Source organism: Typopeltis vanoorti, chromosome 5, assembly GCF_054136105.1.
Source record: "Typopeltis vanoorti isolate ZY-2024b chromosome 5, IOZ_Tvanoo_1.0, whole genome shotgun sequence".
NCBI lineage: Eukaryota > Metazoa > Arthropoda > Arachnida > Uropygi > Thelyphonidae > Typopeltis > Typopeltis vanoorti.
Genome location: NC_143553.1, coordinates 127,701,488 through 127,719,938, shown reverse-complemented (window position 1 = coordinate 127,719,938; position 18,451 = coordinate 127,701,488). Strand labels below are relative to the sequence as shown.

At 36.7% G+C, this 18,451-nt stretch overlaps 1 protein-coding gene across 1 annotated transcript in view; it reads left to right on the top strand.

The window, feature by feature from the left end:
- The window catches only part of htt (huntingtin), a 1,164,033-nt gene that overhangs the window by 443,475 nt on the left and 702,107 nt on the right, over positions 1 to 18,451 (top strand). Inside the window, exon 19 of the mRNA XM_090393484.1 lies at positions 1,917 to 2,049. Coding sequence (XP_090249610.1) covers positions 1,917 to 2,049 — 133 coding nt within the window. The remainder of the gene's footprint in view (positions 1 to 1,916; positions 2,050 to 18,451) is intronic.

The following is an 18,451-nucleotide window of genomic DNA, read 5'->3' as shown; positions in this document are numbered from 1 at the left end:
TAACTGGAAAGAAGCAAAACAGCAAGCCTTGGACAGGATGGCATGGAAATCTCTTTGTCAAAATCTCGACGCTTAAAAGCACAAGAGATCATAGACAGAGAAGAAGAAGAATTGGTAATAATTCTATTGTTCATGTGCTCTTTTCTCCTTCCAATCTATGTCCCCATATTTGAAGTGCCCATAATAATTGCTCAGCTTGCACTCATATGCAAATCTGCCAATGCATAAATTCACATTTTCCTTTGCACCCTATGGCAGCAGCGCATTCAATTGTTATAGGATTCCAGCTTTGTTGGCTCAAGAAGAAATTGCTCACATTCTCCCCCCTTATGTGAAAGGAATATGAGAATGTGTAGCGAAAATGCTCCAGCTGGTTAATAATTTTCTAGGATTTCATTCTGTACAGAAAATTGCTACTTTTCTTTCTTCATCTAAATACAGGGTGTTCGGGATAAATTTGACAGTTTCGTAAGGAAAAAGAAAATCTTCTTTGTATCTATTAAATTTAATGAATTGACAAAAAAACATTACAGGCAGAGTTAATTACAATACTATCAACAAGATTTACTCAAAATAACCACCATTAGCATCGATCACAGCTTCAATTCTGCTTCGGAACCTCGAACAAGCTGATGCTACAGTCTCCCTGGGAAGGGCCGCAAAAACTGTTTTAATTTTATCCATTAACTGGGCTTTTGTATTACTGGAAGTGCGATTGGTGTCTTTTTCAACTGCGCCCCATACAAAATAATCCATGGGGTTAAGGTCTGGGGAGTTTGGAGGCCAAACATTTGGACTGGTGAAGTCGTAGAAATTTTCAGACAACCATTTTTGACTTTTCCCAGAGGTGTGGCAAGGGGCCGAATCCTGCTGCCATACATACGGCCTACCATTGGCTACCCTTGTTATCCAGGGCTTGACTACAGTTAGCAACTCCACGAACAAAGCCCGAATTCCAATGCCAGGGTTCTTCAACACCTGTTCCTGCAGATTTGCGAGGAATTCTGCTGTACGAACGCAATCAGATCGTCTGCTAGGGATCTTTCTTCTTGCTACATCCTCGTAGTCACCATTGCAAGTCTCTAGTTCATGCCTGATTGTTTTTACTGTATTCAGGGAGCATTGGGCAGCAGTCGTAATATCCTTATTTTGATGGCGGGCACGAATCATCATGATACAAGTTATTCTCTTCCATGATTCAGGTGGGTTCCAGCTATCCATCCTTTCTGACATCTTGTATATGAATGAAGAAGGGTCCAAACTTTTAAATGAAGAGAAGTGTGTGTTAATACATGTAACTTACGGAAAAATATAATTAATTATAAATATGTCAAATTTATCCCGAACACCCTGTATATGCTTCCTCCAGTAACGTTTATTAGACACACACATATTCACAAGAATATAGTCATTTTATTACCGCAAATATTTTGACCAGAAACTAACTGGTCATCATTAGTGCATCAGCATAATCACAAGGTGAAGCTAAAACAAGGAATGTTAATCCTATTTACAGAGCTGAGCCACCCATTAGGTGGCATCTGGCCATGTGCCAGATGCCACCTAATGGGTGGTTTATTGTAACCACCCACTAGATGGCATCTGGTCTGGATGTCACCTAGACCTTGATTTCTGTGTGGGTCTGTTTTTGCACAGAAAAGAGCTCCATCTCCCTCAGGAATTCTAATAAATAATAGACCAGTTTAAAATTAAGTAATGAAAATTAAAATCATGATGTTGTTGGTATTTCATTACAAAACCTATATTTGTTTTAAATGTTTCTAGAAGATGAAAATTTGTAACAAATGAGATTTAACATCTTTCAGTCAGATTTTTCTTTAATAGTTTCTTATTAAACTAAAAATAAGTTGAATTATTTCTTTAATGCATATAATTGACACCTTATTTTAACATAGGTGCATGTTACAGATGCCTTGAGCCAAGACACAAACCTTCAGAAGAAACATCTGTAGATGAAGAGAAATGGAGTATGTTAAAAGATAGCTATTTAGTTCCAGTTATAGAACATTTGTTCACTCATATTATGAGGTAAATCTTGAAGTACTCTATGTTTGAGTTCCCTTTTGCATTGTAGATATATATATCATTCCCATTTTTTGTATTCTTTCTGTTTGCCATGGAGGAACAGCCATTTGTAGTTTTTTCCAGCCTGATCTAGTATAAACCTTGCATAGTATTATTATTATTAACACCAGCTCTCCGTGGTGTTAAAAGACTCATCACAAGAGGCAAACAGTGTTACACACAAAGTCCATCAAATCATGCTTTAAACTCATTCTATTTGCATTCACCAGAATGTCAAGCAAAGAACCTACTCCTCACACCCTCATTATACAACTTCCAGGTATGTTCCCTTTTTCTATCCTCCTTCCCCTATTCTACCAAAAATTTCTTCCACATTAACATGGTAATAACCCTTTACCAACTGGTCTCAAATCATATCCCCCTCTCTTCCCCTGTTCATAAGGCTTTACAAACTGTATTCCCTCAGTCTCTTCTCATACAACATCCTAAAGGCCATTACAACCTTAGTCAGTCTTCTCTGGACTGTTTCCAATATCCTCATAACCATGAAAACCAGGGAACCAAATATGTGAACAATAATTCATATGAGGTTTGATCAGAGCCTTATACAGTGGAACCAGAACCTCTTTATTTCTACAAGTTAAGGTCGTCTGATCATTACCATAATCTGATGTGATGGCTTCACAACTTATGCAGTGTGACCTTTGAACTTCAGATTCATGTCCACCACCACTCCAAGGTCTCCTCAACTCTCTTTAAAATTTTCCTGCCAAGAGTGTTCGTTGAATTTCATTGTTGCCTACCAAATTTCAGAACCTTACATTGACAGGTCCATACACATTGTTGCCCACTCATACAATCTATTGAAGTCCTCCTATAAGGCCACATCAGATTAATTCCTGATCACTCTCCCCATTTTTACCATAATCTGCAAACAGTTGTATATCACCAGTTAAACCTATCCCAATATCATTAATATACAAATCTAATCTAATCTTTCAAGGTACCAGCGGCATGACTATAAACAATGAATTACATAATAACTACACACTAATGATGTGATGTATTGTTATTTTCAGTATGAAATATGTGTATTTTCATTTCATTGAAGTTAATTACTGTGGTTATTGTGTAATTTGTTGTTTTATTAATATACAAAGTAAATAAGAATGGTCCCAAAACTAATCTTGCATCACACTACTAGTAACTTTCCTCTTTCTGTATAATGCCCCCCCCCCCCCCCCATACACAACTTGCATTTACCTATTTGAAAGTCATTCACTTGTGCAAGTCACTAGTTTATCATCCAATCCCATCTGCTTCAGTTTAGTGACTAACTTGTGGTGTGCTGTGGTATGGTGATATGCATCAAAAAGCCTTTGCAAAATCTAACTTTGTATCACTGTATATGTATCTCCCTTGTGTAATAAATTTGTCACCTTATTAAAGTAAATAAGCAAGTTGATAAAACATGACCTCCCTTTAACAGACCCTCGCTGAGAAGCACAAAGAATGCTACTGTTATCCACCCACTTTTGTATCCTATACCTCATCAACCTTTCCAATACCTTAACTACAACTCCAGATATAAATCAACCTATAATTTGTTGCCTTAGCCTTATTACCATCTTTGTGAAGTGGAACAATTTTACCTTCCTTCCACTCCTTTGGGACTTGTGCTGTTGCAAAACTCTTGTTAAACAGGTAGGCCAAGGCTGATGCTAACTCCTTGGAACATTCCCTTAAGACATATGGTGAGATGTCATCAAGTCCTATTGCCTTATTGACATCTAGTTTACTTACCTCCTTGTATACCTCTTGCTTGCTCATGATTAAGTCTTCTCTCATTCCATTCTCTACATTTGAGCCTTTGATTTCACACTGAGGCTGCCAGCAAAGGTTGGTCGATTGGTAGAGCCTCTGCTACTAATGGCTTAAGCAAGTTTGAGTGCGGTTAGTAGTTGGACGGTGATCAATCGTTCGATGCTGTTGGCACACTCTCCCTCGATGAGTCTTTGGACTCCCTGGAGGTGTCACATAATAATAATAATAATAATAAAATAAACTGCTCATTGAACACCAACACCTCGACTATGTCCTCTGTAGCAGGCACCAATCTCCCACTTTCATCCATTAACAGCATCTTACCATAATCATTCTTTCTTCTGCTTGCTACATATAAAAAAAAAAAAACTCCTGAGGATTTTTCTTGGCCTGATTTGCTAATTTCTGCTTGTACTGCTCTTTTGCTGTCCTTAACAACTGAGTCACTCTCCTTGCCTGTTCTTTATACTCTTCATGCAATTGATTATTACCATTATTCATCCTGTGTGCTCCCTTCAAAGTGCCTTCTTCTTCTTCTTCCAGATTTCATGATTAATCCATATTATACTTATATATAAGGATCTGTTCTTGGACCACTGCTGTTTAATTTGTTCATTAATGATATAGGAAAGGATCTGAGATCCACTCTTCCAATGCCATGTTTCCTTGTCCACCCAGGCTCCATCCATTTCTCTGTTCTTCTTGCATTCTCTCTACTCTCACACTACTACTCTTTCCACTGCCAAGCACTTCAATCTCTTCAGTACCACTTTCTTAATCTTTCACTTCATCGCTTACTTCATATCTCTTGCTTCCATCACACTCTGCACTTCCATCTATCAACAGTCTCTCCAGTTCACTTACTCCAAAGCCATTTAAATGAAATCTGTCATGTCTGTATAATCCATTATTCCCTCAACTATATACCATACCTACAGACTGCACTCCCTTCTCCTCACACAGCTCTGCCAGTATACCATTCATGATTCTGGCTCTCCATCTCAACTCATCATTATCATACCTTGGCAACACACTGACAACTTTTCCCACTGTACTATTATCTTTGAGTCTCCTCAATAACCTCCTGATATCCTCCCTCACATTTTCCTTATGTTCACTTAAATCATTTGTCCCCACAACTACCACTAATTCTCTTGCTTGTTTCCTCCTCATGTCCAAAGCATAAATTATCTTGCTCATTCTCCCTCCTGGATAGCAGACCTTATAGACTCTCTCATTAACCTTGCCTCTAACAATGGCATCTCCATACGCTGCTATTCTCAAATCGCTCATCACCTCTTTTACCCTTTTTTGTTTCATTCTTTTCTTTTGGACACTCATTTGTTTTTGCTAAATGTGTATTATCACTCTGCATATTCCTGATTTCATTTTTCATTTTGCATTACTCTTTCTTTGAATCTTGCATGCTGAAATTGTATTTCAGCAATTTCACTCTCTATCGGTCCCATAGTCTTGCTACCTCTCATTTTTCTGCATCTTACTTCTATTTCCTCATTCATACTTCCTTTCACTCCCTTATCACTTAATTTTTCCTTCTACATTCTTGTGTTCTTTCACTCCCTCAGTTTCACTAACTTTCAGTTATGCTAACTATTGGTGATATCATTCGTGAATGAAATTAAACACCTTGAAACCATCATGAACAGAGTTTTTTTGGTATTTCCTCATTCACCAGTCTAATTTATGATTAGCTTCCAATTATTATTTTTTAAATAACCTATTATCTCAGTTATCATCTGGGTCTTTGTTTCCCATGTTTGACTTAACAGCTTGTCCAAATAGATAGAAAATAGAAAAATAAATAGAAAAAGAGAAATATTACTTTTTGTAGTACAATAACTGCTTCTCTAACCATTAATTTGAATCTCCCTGTGGCCTGGATGTTTGTAAAGATCTTTAGGTAGATAGATTTCATTGTCCAGTGCAGTGTGTGAGACCAACATCATGCATATTAGAAGCCTGAAATGGCTTGTAAAAATACCATGTTTGGTTCTAGAGACATTATTAATATTTTTTTCATGTGTGTCTCACTCACAGAAGGTTGCACATTTGTAAACATATGGCATATCAGAACTGTATGTAGGTTAAGTTATTTTTTCATTATTTCATATATGTTTTTGTATTTTTTAATTTTTTTTTTTACGTAATCCAGAGACACTGTGCTGGAAACCTAGAATCAAACATGTATTGTAGGTTTGCACTTTTTTGTTGATAGGATTATCAGGGATCAGATAGAAAAGGAAGGACTTGGACAGTGAGATTGATGATTCATTAAATTCATATATGGTAAAAAATTTGAGATTAAAAATAACCATTGATGATAAAAAATTAAGACTGCAAATTTATTATCAGAAATAAGTAACTAATGATATCATTATGTGCTACTGAGGATTATGGATGAATTATCAATAGCATTATTTGCTGATTTGTTATGGTGTACATTCACTAAATATCATTAAGCATTAGTAAGGAAGTAAAGATTAAATAGTAAGTTTAACATAAACAGTTGTTGGAAGTTTTTCCTCACTTGGTTAGACTATAAATTATATATTTAGTTCAATACTTTATCCAAATGTAAGCAAACAAAGTTTGCACCTGAAGTATCTTCGGACTGGGGCAACTCCTGGCAAAGGTGGACTAAGTTGCATCACTTTCCTTAGTATCCCATAATGCAAAACAATCTCCTTGCAGACATGTATAATGGTATGCATTATGGGAAGAGTCGCTACCCAGACTGGTTTTGACCTTTATTGGGGTCTCTTCAGTGGGAACCAGACCCAGAGGTGATACCAAGGTTGAAGCAATGCAGAAGTCATATGCCAGTTGCCAAAAGGTGTCACAACTTATTATTAAATTACTCTGGAATATAGAGAGATGTTGGAAGTTTTTTTCCCTTGGTTACACTATAAATTATATATTTAGTTTAATCCTTTATCCAAGTGTAAGCAAACAAAGTTTGCGCCTGAAGTATCTTCAGGACTGGGGAAACTCGTGGCAATGGTGGACTGAGTTCACATCACTTTCCTTAGTATCCCATAATGCAAAATACATCTCCTTGTGGACATGTATAATGCTATGCATTATGGGAAGGTCATTACCCAGACCCCTTTTGGCAACTGGCATATGTAAATATGACTTCTGCATTGCTTCAGCCATGTTATCACCTCTGAGTCTGGCTCCCACCGAAGAGACCTCAATAAACGTCAAAACCAGTCTGGGTAGTGACCCTTCCCATAATGCATAGCATTACACATGTCCACAAGGAGATGTGCTTTGCATTATGAGATACTACGGAAAGTGATGTGAACTCCATCCACCTTTGCCATGAGTGCCACACAGACCTGAAGATTCTTGAGGCGCAAACTTTGTTTGCTTACATTTGGATAAAGGATTACACTAAATATATAATTTATAGTCTAACCAAGGGGGAAAACTTCCAACATCTTTCTCTGATCCAGAGTAATTTAATAATAAGGTGTGACACCATTTGGCAACTGGCATATGGAAATATGACTTCTACATTGCTTCAATCTTGGTATCACCTCTGGGTCTAGCTCCTGCTGAAGAGACCTCAATAAAGGTCAAAACTGGTCTGGGTAGTGATCCTTCCCATAATGCATAGCATTATACATGTCCACAAGGAGATGTGCTTTGCATTATGGGATAGTAAGGAAAGTGATGTGAACTCTGTCCACCTTTGCCACGAGTTATCCCCAGTCCTGAAGATTCTTCAGGCACAAACTTTGCTTGCTTACACTTGGATAAAGGATTAAACTAAATATATAATTATAAACATAAATATTATTATAGTTAAATTACAATTTAATTATTTTATATTATATTATTATTATATTACTTATTATAAAATATAGGTGATTGGGGGGAATGCAGGAGAGCTGTTTTGATGGTTAGAAATTGGATAGGAAGGAATAACAATGTTGGATAATTGTTCTTAACAGTTATGGTGGTCACATAAAATATAATTGTAAAAGTAGTGAGAAAAATATTAGGTGAGTTGCATTCAGTATACTGAATGAATACAACTAAATTAAATTAGATTAAATTTAATTAAAAATGCCAAGAAATTATATTCTTGTATAACTTTATCCAAGTATAAGATTTGTGTGTGTGAAACTTCGCATGCAACTTTGTTTGCATACACTTAGATAAAGGATTTAACAAGAATATAATTTCTTTTCATTTTTAATTTAACTTATAATGAAGTAAAAAAAAAAAAACTTTCTACACCTTGCCCTAATCTAATCCGGAGTATTTTAAGAATAAGACCTTTTCACTACTTGTATATATCAGATATATGTGACTTCTGCATACTTCAAACTTGGTATCCCTATTGGGTCAGACTCTCACTGATGAGACTGCATATTTGGAACAGATTAGGTAATGTGTAGAGAGCATTCCATTACTTACAAAGAACAGGTTATTTTTTTTTTTGCACTATCCCCACCTGTCAGCAATGGGTAGAGGATTTTGATTTTTATAATTAATGAATTAAAATACCATTTATGGAAAGTTAGAAAAAACATGGATTTGAAAACCAGCAATATCACATAGTAATGCTTTACAATTTTTTACTGCATATCAAGGGTTAAGTGAGTAAATAGAGTAGTAGTGAAATGGATGAATGAACAGTGAAATCAAGCAAGCAGTGTTGAAAAGAAAATGCTATGGAGGATATACAAAACATTTGGTGGTGATCAGATGCATGAAGAGTATAAAGTGGCTTGGAAGTGACAAGCATGTTAAAGAAAGAAAACATGCAGTATGAGAGGAGATTGGCTAGTCAGGCCAAGGTTAACTCATTTTTGACATTCTTAATTTAATGAAATTAATTTTATGATTGATTGATTGAATGATTGATTTTATGATTTTTCTGCTATATGGCAAGCAAGAGAAAGAATAATTATGGCAGGTTGACACTGGTGGATAGTCATGGCAATAGAATAACAGTTGAAAAGCATATAATGGAATTATTGAATGAGCACTTTATTAGCATATATCATACCGGTGTAAAAGATGTGGTGCAATATATAGAAGGGAGGCAAGTATTAGGAGAATTGGAAGTGAAAGAATCAGAGGTGTATCAGGTGTTGGTTGGGTTAGATGTTAATAAGACTGTGGGAATGGATGACATCATCATGTATTCTTAAGGAATATGCACAACAGTTAGCTATTCCCTTGACCTGGTTGTTTAATGAAAGTCTTGCAATGGGTACGGCTCCTAAGGAGTGTAAAGAAGGCAAAATAGTATCATTCCACATGCATGGCTCTTGGACAGAAGTTTTCAGTTATAGACCAGTCTGTATAACTGCAGTTGTAGTCAAGGTGTTGGAGAGATTGCTTAGGAATTGAATACAAGATTGGGTTGATGGGCATAGACTTCTTTATGATGGTCAGTATGGATTTGTAAAGAGTAGATCTTGTTTTAGCAATTTACTTGCATTTTATGATAAGGTAATGAGTGTGTTAGATAAGGGAGAATCATATACAGTGATATTCTTGGACTTTACAATACTGTTTGATAGATTACCAAATGATAAGTTGGTGTACAAGCTGTAGGGGATGGGAATAGATAGATCTGAGATTGCTCTCTCAATGATACCAGTAGGTTGTGTATGATGAAGCAGTGTCTCAAAAAAAGGAGGGTAAACAGTGACTTGCCCCAGGGTTCTCTTCTTGGTGCTCCTGCTGTTTAACGTGTTTGTAAACGATATATCATGTGGACTGACTGGGGATCTTCAGCTGTTTGCTGATGATGCAAAGTTGGGAAGAATTATAGGTTGCACTGCTGATGTTAATTCCTTTCGGGAAGATTTGAATAGACTTTACTTGGACAAGGGAGTGGAGTTGTAGATTTAATAAGTGCAAGGTTTTGCATTTTGGAGGCAGAAATATAAGGCTGTGTACTATATTGAAGGTGTCATACTGCAGGAAGTGCATGAGATTAGAGATTTGGTAGTAATGAGTAACCGTTTACTGTAGACTGAAGTCTAGAGGGCATATTCCTAGTATTGAAATGGCTGCACATTATAGTGCTGCTATGATAAGAAGTACTCTAACATGTAGATATAAAGAAGTAGTTGTGCCACTGTATAAAGCACTGGTCAGACTATACTTGGACTATCGTACTCAAATCTAGTTACCTGATTTTCAGTGTGATGTCGAGACATTGGAGAGGGTCCAGAGAAGAGTGACTAAGACAGTATGAGGACTTGAATGGTAGCTATGGAGAAAGGTCAAAGAAATTTAGATTGCATAGTTTGGCAGTTAGAAGAAAAAGAGGTGATATGATAGAGAGAGAGAGATGTTTAAGTTGACAGCAAGAGGGGGGGGGGGGGGACCAGAGATCGTCCCTGGAAGTTATGTAAGAGTGTGGTGAAGAGGAGTGTGAGGATTAGATTTTTTACATCGAGAATTGTCAGTGAATGGAACACATTACTAGAATGTGTGGTTAATACAAGGAGTGTTAAGGATTTTAAGATTCGATATGATAAATATATTTTCAGTTGAATGAACCTCCCACAATGAGGCTGCCGACTCCATTGAGGGTTTAATAATAATAATACATCTGACTAGGCTCTTTAATTTGCATGTCAGCTCTGGCAGAGTTCCAGAGGAGTGGAAAAGGTGAAATAATGCCTTTTCCTAAAGGAAGCTCTAAGATTACATTAACAAATGATAGCCCAATCAATATTTCACGAGTTGAGTTGTGGTGGTAAAAGTGCTTGAAAAGCTGGTCAAATAAATAATTGAGGAATGGATGGATAAGAATATGATACTCTGGGGAGAGACAACATGGCTTTGTGAAGGGTCAGTCATGTCTTAGAAATTTACTAACTTTTATATGGATACATTCGTGGCTGATTTATATATACCAAAAAGTGGTATATGGAAGAGCAGACGCCAGAAGAATGCAGGTAAGTAGTGTGTACTGTAAGGTTTAATGCCATGCCTATTACTGTTTAATTTGTATGAATGATTTAGGAAACAATCTGAAGGGATATATATTCAGTTGTTTGCTGATGATGCAAAGTTGGGTAGAATAATTGTTAATCAAGGCAAGTGGAGAACTTGCAAGACGATTTAAATAGGCGCTTAGTATGGTCCGAAGATAATGAGCATCAGTTTAATGTGGAGAAATATAATATTATGCATTTTGTGATAAATAAGAATATACGATGTGGTATACATTAATAGAAATATACTCCAGGAAATAAATGAAACTAGGGATTTTGTGTGGTAGTGAATAGGGCATTTGTGCCTATGGTCCACAGAAGGTTCTACTAAGGTAGAAGTGGAGGAATATTTTGAGGCTTTGGAGAAAGCAATGAAAAATAAAATGAAAAACACAATGAAAAAGGAAAAGTTGGTCCTTGTTGGGTATCTAAATAGTACAGTAGAAAATGATTGTCAGACATACAAAAATATTTTCGGAAAATTTGGAGAAAAGAGCAAAGCAATAATGGCAAATACCTGTTTGATTTCTGCTCAGGACATGGACTGGTTATTACTAACATAATGCTCCAACATAAAAATGTAGGCAAATTCACATGAAGAGAAGAGGCAAGTTATAAGAAAAGTCTATAAAATTATATATTTAGTTTAATCCTTTATCCAAATGTAAGCAAACAAAGTTTGCGCCTGAAGTATTTTCAGGACTGGGGCAACTCGTGGTAAAGGTGGTATATGACTTCACATCACTTGCCTTAGTAACGCATAATGCAAAGCACATCTCCTTGCAGACATGTATAATGCTATGCATTATGGGAAGGATCACTAACCAGATCGGTTTCAACCTTTATCGAGGTCTTCAGTGGGAGCCAGACCCAGAGGTGATACCAAGGTTGAAGCAATGCAGAAGTCATATTTCCATATGCCAGTTGCCAAAAGGTGTCACACCTTATTATTAAATTACTCTGGATTAGAGAAAGATGTTGGAAGTTTTTTTAACTTGGTTAGACTATAAATTATATATTTAGTTTAATCCTTTATCCAAGTGTAAGCAAACAAAGTTTGCACCTGAAGTATTTTCAGGACTGAGGCAACTCGTTGCAAAGGTGGAATACTGAGGAAAGTGATCAGAACTCGGTCCACCTTTGCCAGGTGATCTGCAAGGATAGAAAAATCAGAGCTCCATAGTGGACACAGGAAGTTAGAGGCAGTAAAAGAAAAGAAGAAGAAAGCATATTGAAAGTTCCTGGCAAATAAGTCAGCTTGTGCTCTTAGAGAATACAGAGACAAATGTAAGAAAGCTAAACACTGTGTAAAACTAGCCTAAACAAAAGTCATGGGAAGACTGGTAAGAACATAGAAAATAAATATCAAGAACACAAGATATTCTTGAGGTTGTTGAAAAAGCTCAGAAATGGAGAAAAGAATGCTGTAAAAGGAATTATAGATGATAAAGGTGACATAAAAACTGGAGAAAAAGATATCCTAGATGTATGGAGTAAATTTCGAAAAATTACTAAATGAAAAAACAAGCAGTGATGACAGCACAGTAGTAAAAAAACACTCAACAGGCATGAAATCAGGAATACATATCCATACTTGAAGTAGAAAAAGCCACCAAATGCCTGAAATGTTGAAAAGGCAGCAGGAGTAGATGACATTCAACCAGAGATGCACAATTATGGAGATATAAAAGTCTTACAGTAGCTGCACTGCATAGTTCATAAGACCTGGACAGGGGAACGAATTCCAGATGATTGGAGTAGAGCTCTCATAGCACCTATATATAAAAAGGAAAGTAAAACTGAATGTGAGAATTACATTGGTATTTCCCTACTGAGTGTTCCTGGTAAGATTTATGTAAGTATACTTGAGAAACAGTTGAGAAGGATTGTGGAAGGGAAGCTTGGCGAAGAACAAGCCGGATTCAGGCCAAATAAAGGCTGTCAGGATCAAATTTTCACGTTACGACAAATAGTTGAAAAATTGCGGGAATATAACAAAGATCTGTATTTAAGTTTTGTAGATCTTGAAAAGGCGTATTGACAGGGTGCCAAGAGAAAAGCTGTTCAAAGTGCTACTGCTGTATGGTGTTGGGGCATTATATCAAGCAATACCTAGTCTTTATTTGAGTTGTAAGTCAGCAGTTAGAATCGAAGGAAGTACATGAAGATGGTTTAATGTTAAATATGGTGCCAGACAAGAATGTACATTATCCCCTCCGTTATTCATTATCTATATGGATCACATTATGAAGAAAAGTGGTATTAGGCCTGATATCAAAATTGGAGATGCTAATCTCAGATCTTTACTTTATGTGGATGATGTTACACTTCTAAATAGATCCGGCACAAGTCTGCAAGATTCCCTGACTAAATTGAATAGATATGGTATGAAGGTCAGAAATAACAAGACAAAGACAATGAAAATAGGCAGAAGCATTGAAAATATCAACTGCATTTTGAATGGAGAACCTATAGAACAAGTAAAACATTTCAGCTACTTAGGCATGATTATTATTAGTGAAGATGGTAAATTAAATATGGAAATATACAACAGAATCAACAAAGCTGGAATGGTAGGAAGTCAACTGAATAAATTTATACGGAATAAGAGAGAAATTAGTCAAAACACTAAATTAGCTATATGCAAGACAGTGTTCAAACCAATTTTAACCTGTGAATCTGAGAACTGTGTTAGAAATAAAACACTTGACCAATGGCTAGAGACCACAGATATGAGAGTCCTGAGAAAGATTAGGGCCAAGAAGAGATGTCATCAATGGCAATATCGTATTAAAAACAAATCTATTAGGAAAGAACTCGACAGTGTTAGCATTCAGGAATGTGTTAGCAGAGCTAATCTCAGGTGGTATGGTTACTTAAACAGAGTTATGAGAGGAAAGATTAGCAAAACAAGTGTTCTCTGCCAGGTTGGCAGGGAAAAAAAAAAAGACTCAGAGGAAGACCAAGATATAGGTGGATTGATACAGTAAAAAGTACCTTAGAAGATAGAAATATAAGATCTGATAATGTTGTTGTCTTGACAGTAACAGATTGTTTTGAGGAAAATTGTAGATAGGAAGTTAGTAATGATGTAAGTTTTTCATGTAGTACTCTCATCCTGTACACCACCTTGAGGGTACATGTCAGGAATTTGATGATGATGGTGGATAGACAATCTTAGCAACCTATTGCTAAGGTTGCCAAGTAGTTCAAAGGATTACTTGGTTAATGAAGAACACTCTAAGAAGTGGAGACAAGTAATATGTTATTCCTGTTTATAAGGCCTTGATATGTCTGCATATGAGTTACTGTGCTTCAGTTTGGTCACTTGGAGTTCTTGTGGATGAGGAAACAGTAGAGAGAATCCAGAGACAAGTGACCAAGATGTTGTCTATGGAATGCTCCCCTATGAGAATAGATTGAGGGTTTGTGTGTTGCACAAGTTGGTTGACGCAATATGATAGAAACAAAGTTACTTGAATGGTTTTATGTAATTAATGCGGGGGCAATAATAGAATTTCATATGGTTAATCCTGGAAGTTGAGTAAGAGTATACTTAATAAGGTGCGAGTAGTAGATTTTTTGCTTGGGGAGTGGCGAATGAATGGAATGGGTTGGTTTTGTCTGTTAATGGGTCCAAGGAGTGATATGATACGTATTGTGTGGGTTGTTTGCATTTCCCATGATGAGTCTTTGAACTCACTCCATGGAACTGGAGTGAGTTCAAAGTTCATGGAACAATAATAATAATAATTGTATTGCACAGTAGAAACTGCTTTCAAAAATATATGATTTATACATACTGCTTCAGTTCTTAACAATCCATCTCCTCTCCCGTTTAATATACATCTGCTATTTTATAATGTTTTATTTACTCATTTGCCATTATTAAATCCCTTAATTTTCAATTTTGTATTTGACAGAATTGAAATTCACACTGGCTTCAAGACAAATTAATCCAGCTGTTTGTCAGTCCCCTGTGCTGACTATAGATGGTCATTGAGAGAAACATTAATTGTGACAGTTTCTTGTAGGAAGTAGTGACAAATAAATTGCATATTGAAATGTAGAAACAGAACAGACGAAGTTGTACATTAGGTGGCTGTGACATAGGTCACAGTCATCTACAAGGAGGCTTGAAACTAATACTAATCTTACATATTCTTATCTGTTGAGATTTGACAATCCTCTATGTGTGTGCATTTCACTCAAGAGATCAATGCAGTTTTTACTAATCTGACTGAGCCATATATGATCAGGTAGATCTTGTGAGACTTAGACAAATTGCATGAAGTTTTAAACATTTTGCACTAATTAAGTCCAGTCTCCTTGCTATTCTTTTTACAGAATGAGAATAACCTTGCATACTTTAATTCAGTGCTTCCAAAATACACTTGTCTGATTTTTAGCAAGAAAGTCATCTCACATCACTTCCCCTTACTTTTGATAATTCCCGAATTTCTAAGCACGTGAGATTTCTCTTGTTGCTAACTTACCCTTCCAACTTTCCCTGGTACAAACAGATCATAGCTTCTTCAGCCTCCAAGAATCTTGGTGTACTTTTCTGCTCAGGACACTACTTCTCACCTATACAGCTTTCAGTACTATATTAATTTCAAATCTATCCAACCATGGGATACCGCTCATACATTTGGGATGATATCCCAAAAACCTCTCAAGATTGCTCAATGCTGACTTAAGAGTGGGCAATCTGATTAATCGATGACTCCCCCCCCCCCCCACACAGACAGATTCACTCCAGTCACTCTCCCATGGACTTCATTTTCTTTCCCCCCCCCCTCTCTCTCTCTCACACACACACAGATTCACTCCAGATACTCTTTCATGGACTGCTTTTTCTTTACCTGTGTTTTTCCTATAGTTACCTTATAGATAGTGTTCTGGAAAGCTGGCCACCACCACCACCATGCTTCCTCTTTCTTCCAAAACTCTAATTTGTAAGTTTGGAGTAGGATCAACTACTCCAAACTTACTAAACCAACTTCTCCCCCCCCCCCTTTCACTCCATCTCCCTCTGTTTTTGGAACAATTTTCTCATAAAATAAACCTTCATCTCTTCAAGAATTATGTCAACAGATTCCTTTTTCTTCTTCTTTCCCATTCACTTTTTGTGTGAGAATATGATTTAAAAAAAATAGGGTTGTAATTCTTGATAAAGTGAAGTAGAGTGGTGCCACGTGCCCAGAAATCTTTAATAAGGTAATGTTATTAAAAGAACAGAAATGTGTTTTTAATAAGTTATTTTATGCTTCAAGAAATTGATGCATTATAATTAATTCATCAATTATGTATGTGACATCAGTTTCAGTTTTATATACATATAGAGTGTCTGTAGCTCAGTTCGTATTGCTGATGCCCTTTGGTTGGAAAAACTTCGGATTGAAAAATCTTTATGAAGGCTTTTTATCAGCTGGGGGCGCTTAAGGATCAAAGCTGTATAACTGAGAGGAGACCTCCACATAGCCTTTAAAGGAATGTGGAGAACCAACCAGGGCTTCTGACCTGGTCGGTTCTCCGCAAGTCCAATCCTCAACTTCTCGTGGTGCACCCTGTTGGGTATCTACCTGGATACTGAACGAACGAGGATGGGCTGGCAATTTAGGATTTAGTCGACCAAATTGTATTCTTATTGGCTTAAACCAATATATAAAATGATGGTACAACATTACAAAATTTCATGCCGGCTGGGGCATCGCTCGGTTAAAATAGGCTCCCGTTGTTTTTGCCAGGGAACCATGACAAACAGCGAAAAGTCAGCTACTGGAACAAATCTGAAGGCACACCCCAACTCAACATCACCAGAGTTAAAGATCGGGTACTATCAACATAAGAAGCCTGAATGGCAAAGAAATGGAGCTAGCTGAGGAATTAGATAAGTACCAGATCGACATAATAGGGGTGACTGAAACAAAAAAGACAAAAACTGGTCAGATCTCTCTGAACAATAAATGCAAAATGCTATATTCAGGCAATGACAACCAAGGTGAAGAAGGAGTAGCCATTGTATTCAACACAAAATATGAGGCTAATCTTCTTGAATGGCAGTCAGTCTCAAGTAGAGTAATGTAGACAAATATGAGAATGGGGAACTGGACAATGAGACTTATTTGTGCCTATGGTCCCACAGAAGTTTCTGCTAAGATAGAAGTTGAGGAATTTTTTGACACTTTTAGAAAAAGCAACTGACACAATGAAAAAGGAAAAGTTGGTCCTTGTTGGGGATCTAAATAGCAAAGTAGGAAATGATTGTGAGACATACAAAAATATATTGGGAAAATTTGGAGAAAAGAGCAAAGCTAATAATAATGGCAAATACCTGTTGGATTTCTGTTCAGGACATGGACTGGCTATTACTAACACCATGTTCCAACGTAAAAATCTGCACAAATTAACATGGAGAAAAGAGGCAAAGAATAAGAAAAATCTCATTGACTATGTTATTGTTGATAGTGATGTTTTCTCCATGGTGCAGGACACCAGAGTGTACAGAGGATTTGAAATTGGAAGCGATCACTATTTAGTCTTGAGCAGGATAAAATTGAATTTCCTATTGAAAAGAATGACATGTAAGAAAGTTCTAAAGTGAATAAAATTTGAGCAGCTCTCAGATGTCAACCGTAGACTAAAATAGACAAAGATTATTAACGAAAAATTGAAAGAGTTTGAGAACAGGAACCAAACCTTGGAGATTCAGTGGCAAGGCTTGAGAAAACCCTGATTGATTCTGCCAGAGATGCATGTGGTGAGGTTGTCTGCAAGGATAGAAAAATCAGAACTATATGGTGGTCACAGGAAGTTAAAGAGGCAGTGAAGGAAAAGAAGAAAGCATATCAAAAGTTCCTGGCAAATAAGTAAGCGTGTGCTCTTAGAGAATAAAGAGACAAATGTAAGAAAGCTAAACAAAAGTCATGGGAGGACTTTGGCAAGAACATACAAAATAAATATCAAGAAGGTGGTAAGATATTCTGTAGGTTGTTGAAGAAGCTTAGAAATGAAGGAAAGAGGGCTGTAAAAGGAGTCAGAGAGATAAAGGTTACACGTGAAAACTGGTGAAAAAGATATCTTGGAAGTATGAAGTAATTACTTCGAAAAATTGCTAAATGAAACAAGCAGTGATAGCACAGTGGTAAAAAACACTCAACAGGCATACAGTCAGGAATACATATCCATACTTCAAGTAGAAAAAGCCATCAAAGGCTTGAAAAATGGAAAGGCAGCAGGAGTAGATGAATTCGACCAGAAATGCTGAAGTATGGTGGTATTACAGTCTTACAGGGGCTGCACTGCATAGTTCATAAGGCCTGGACAGAGGGACGAATTCCTGATGATTGGAGTAGAGCTCTCATAGTACCCATATATAAAAAGGGAAATAAAACTGAATGTGAGAATTACAGAGGTATTTCTCTACTGAGTGTTCCCGGCAAGATTTATGCAAGTATACTTGAGAAACTGTTGGGAAGAATTGTGGTAGAAAAGCTTGGTGAAGAACAAGCTGGATTCAGGTCAAATAGAGGCTGTCAGGATTAGATCTTCACTTTACTACAAATAGTGGAGAAATAATGGGA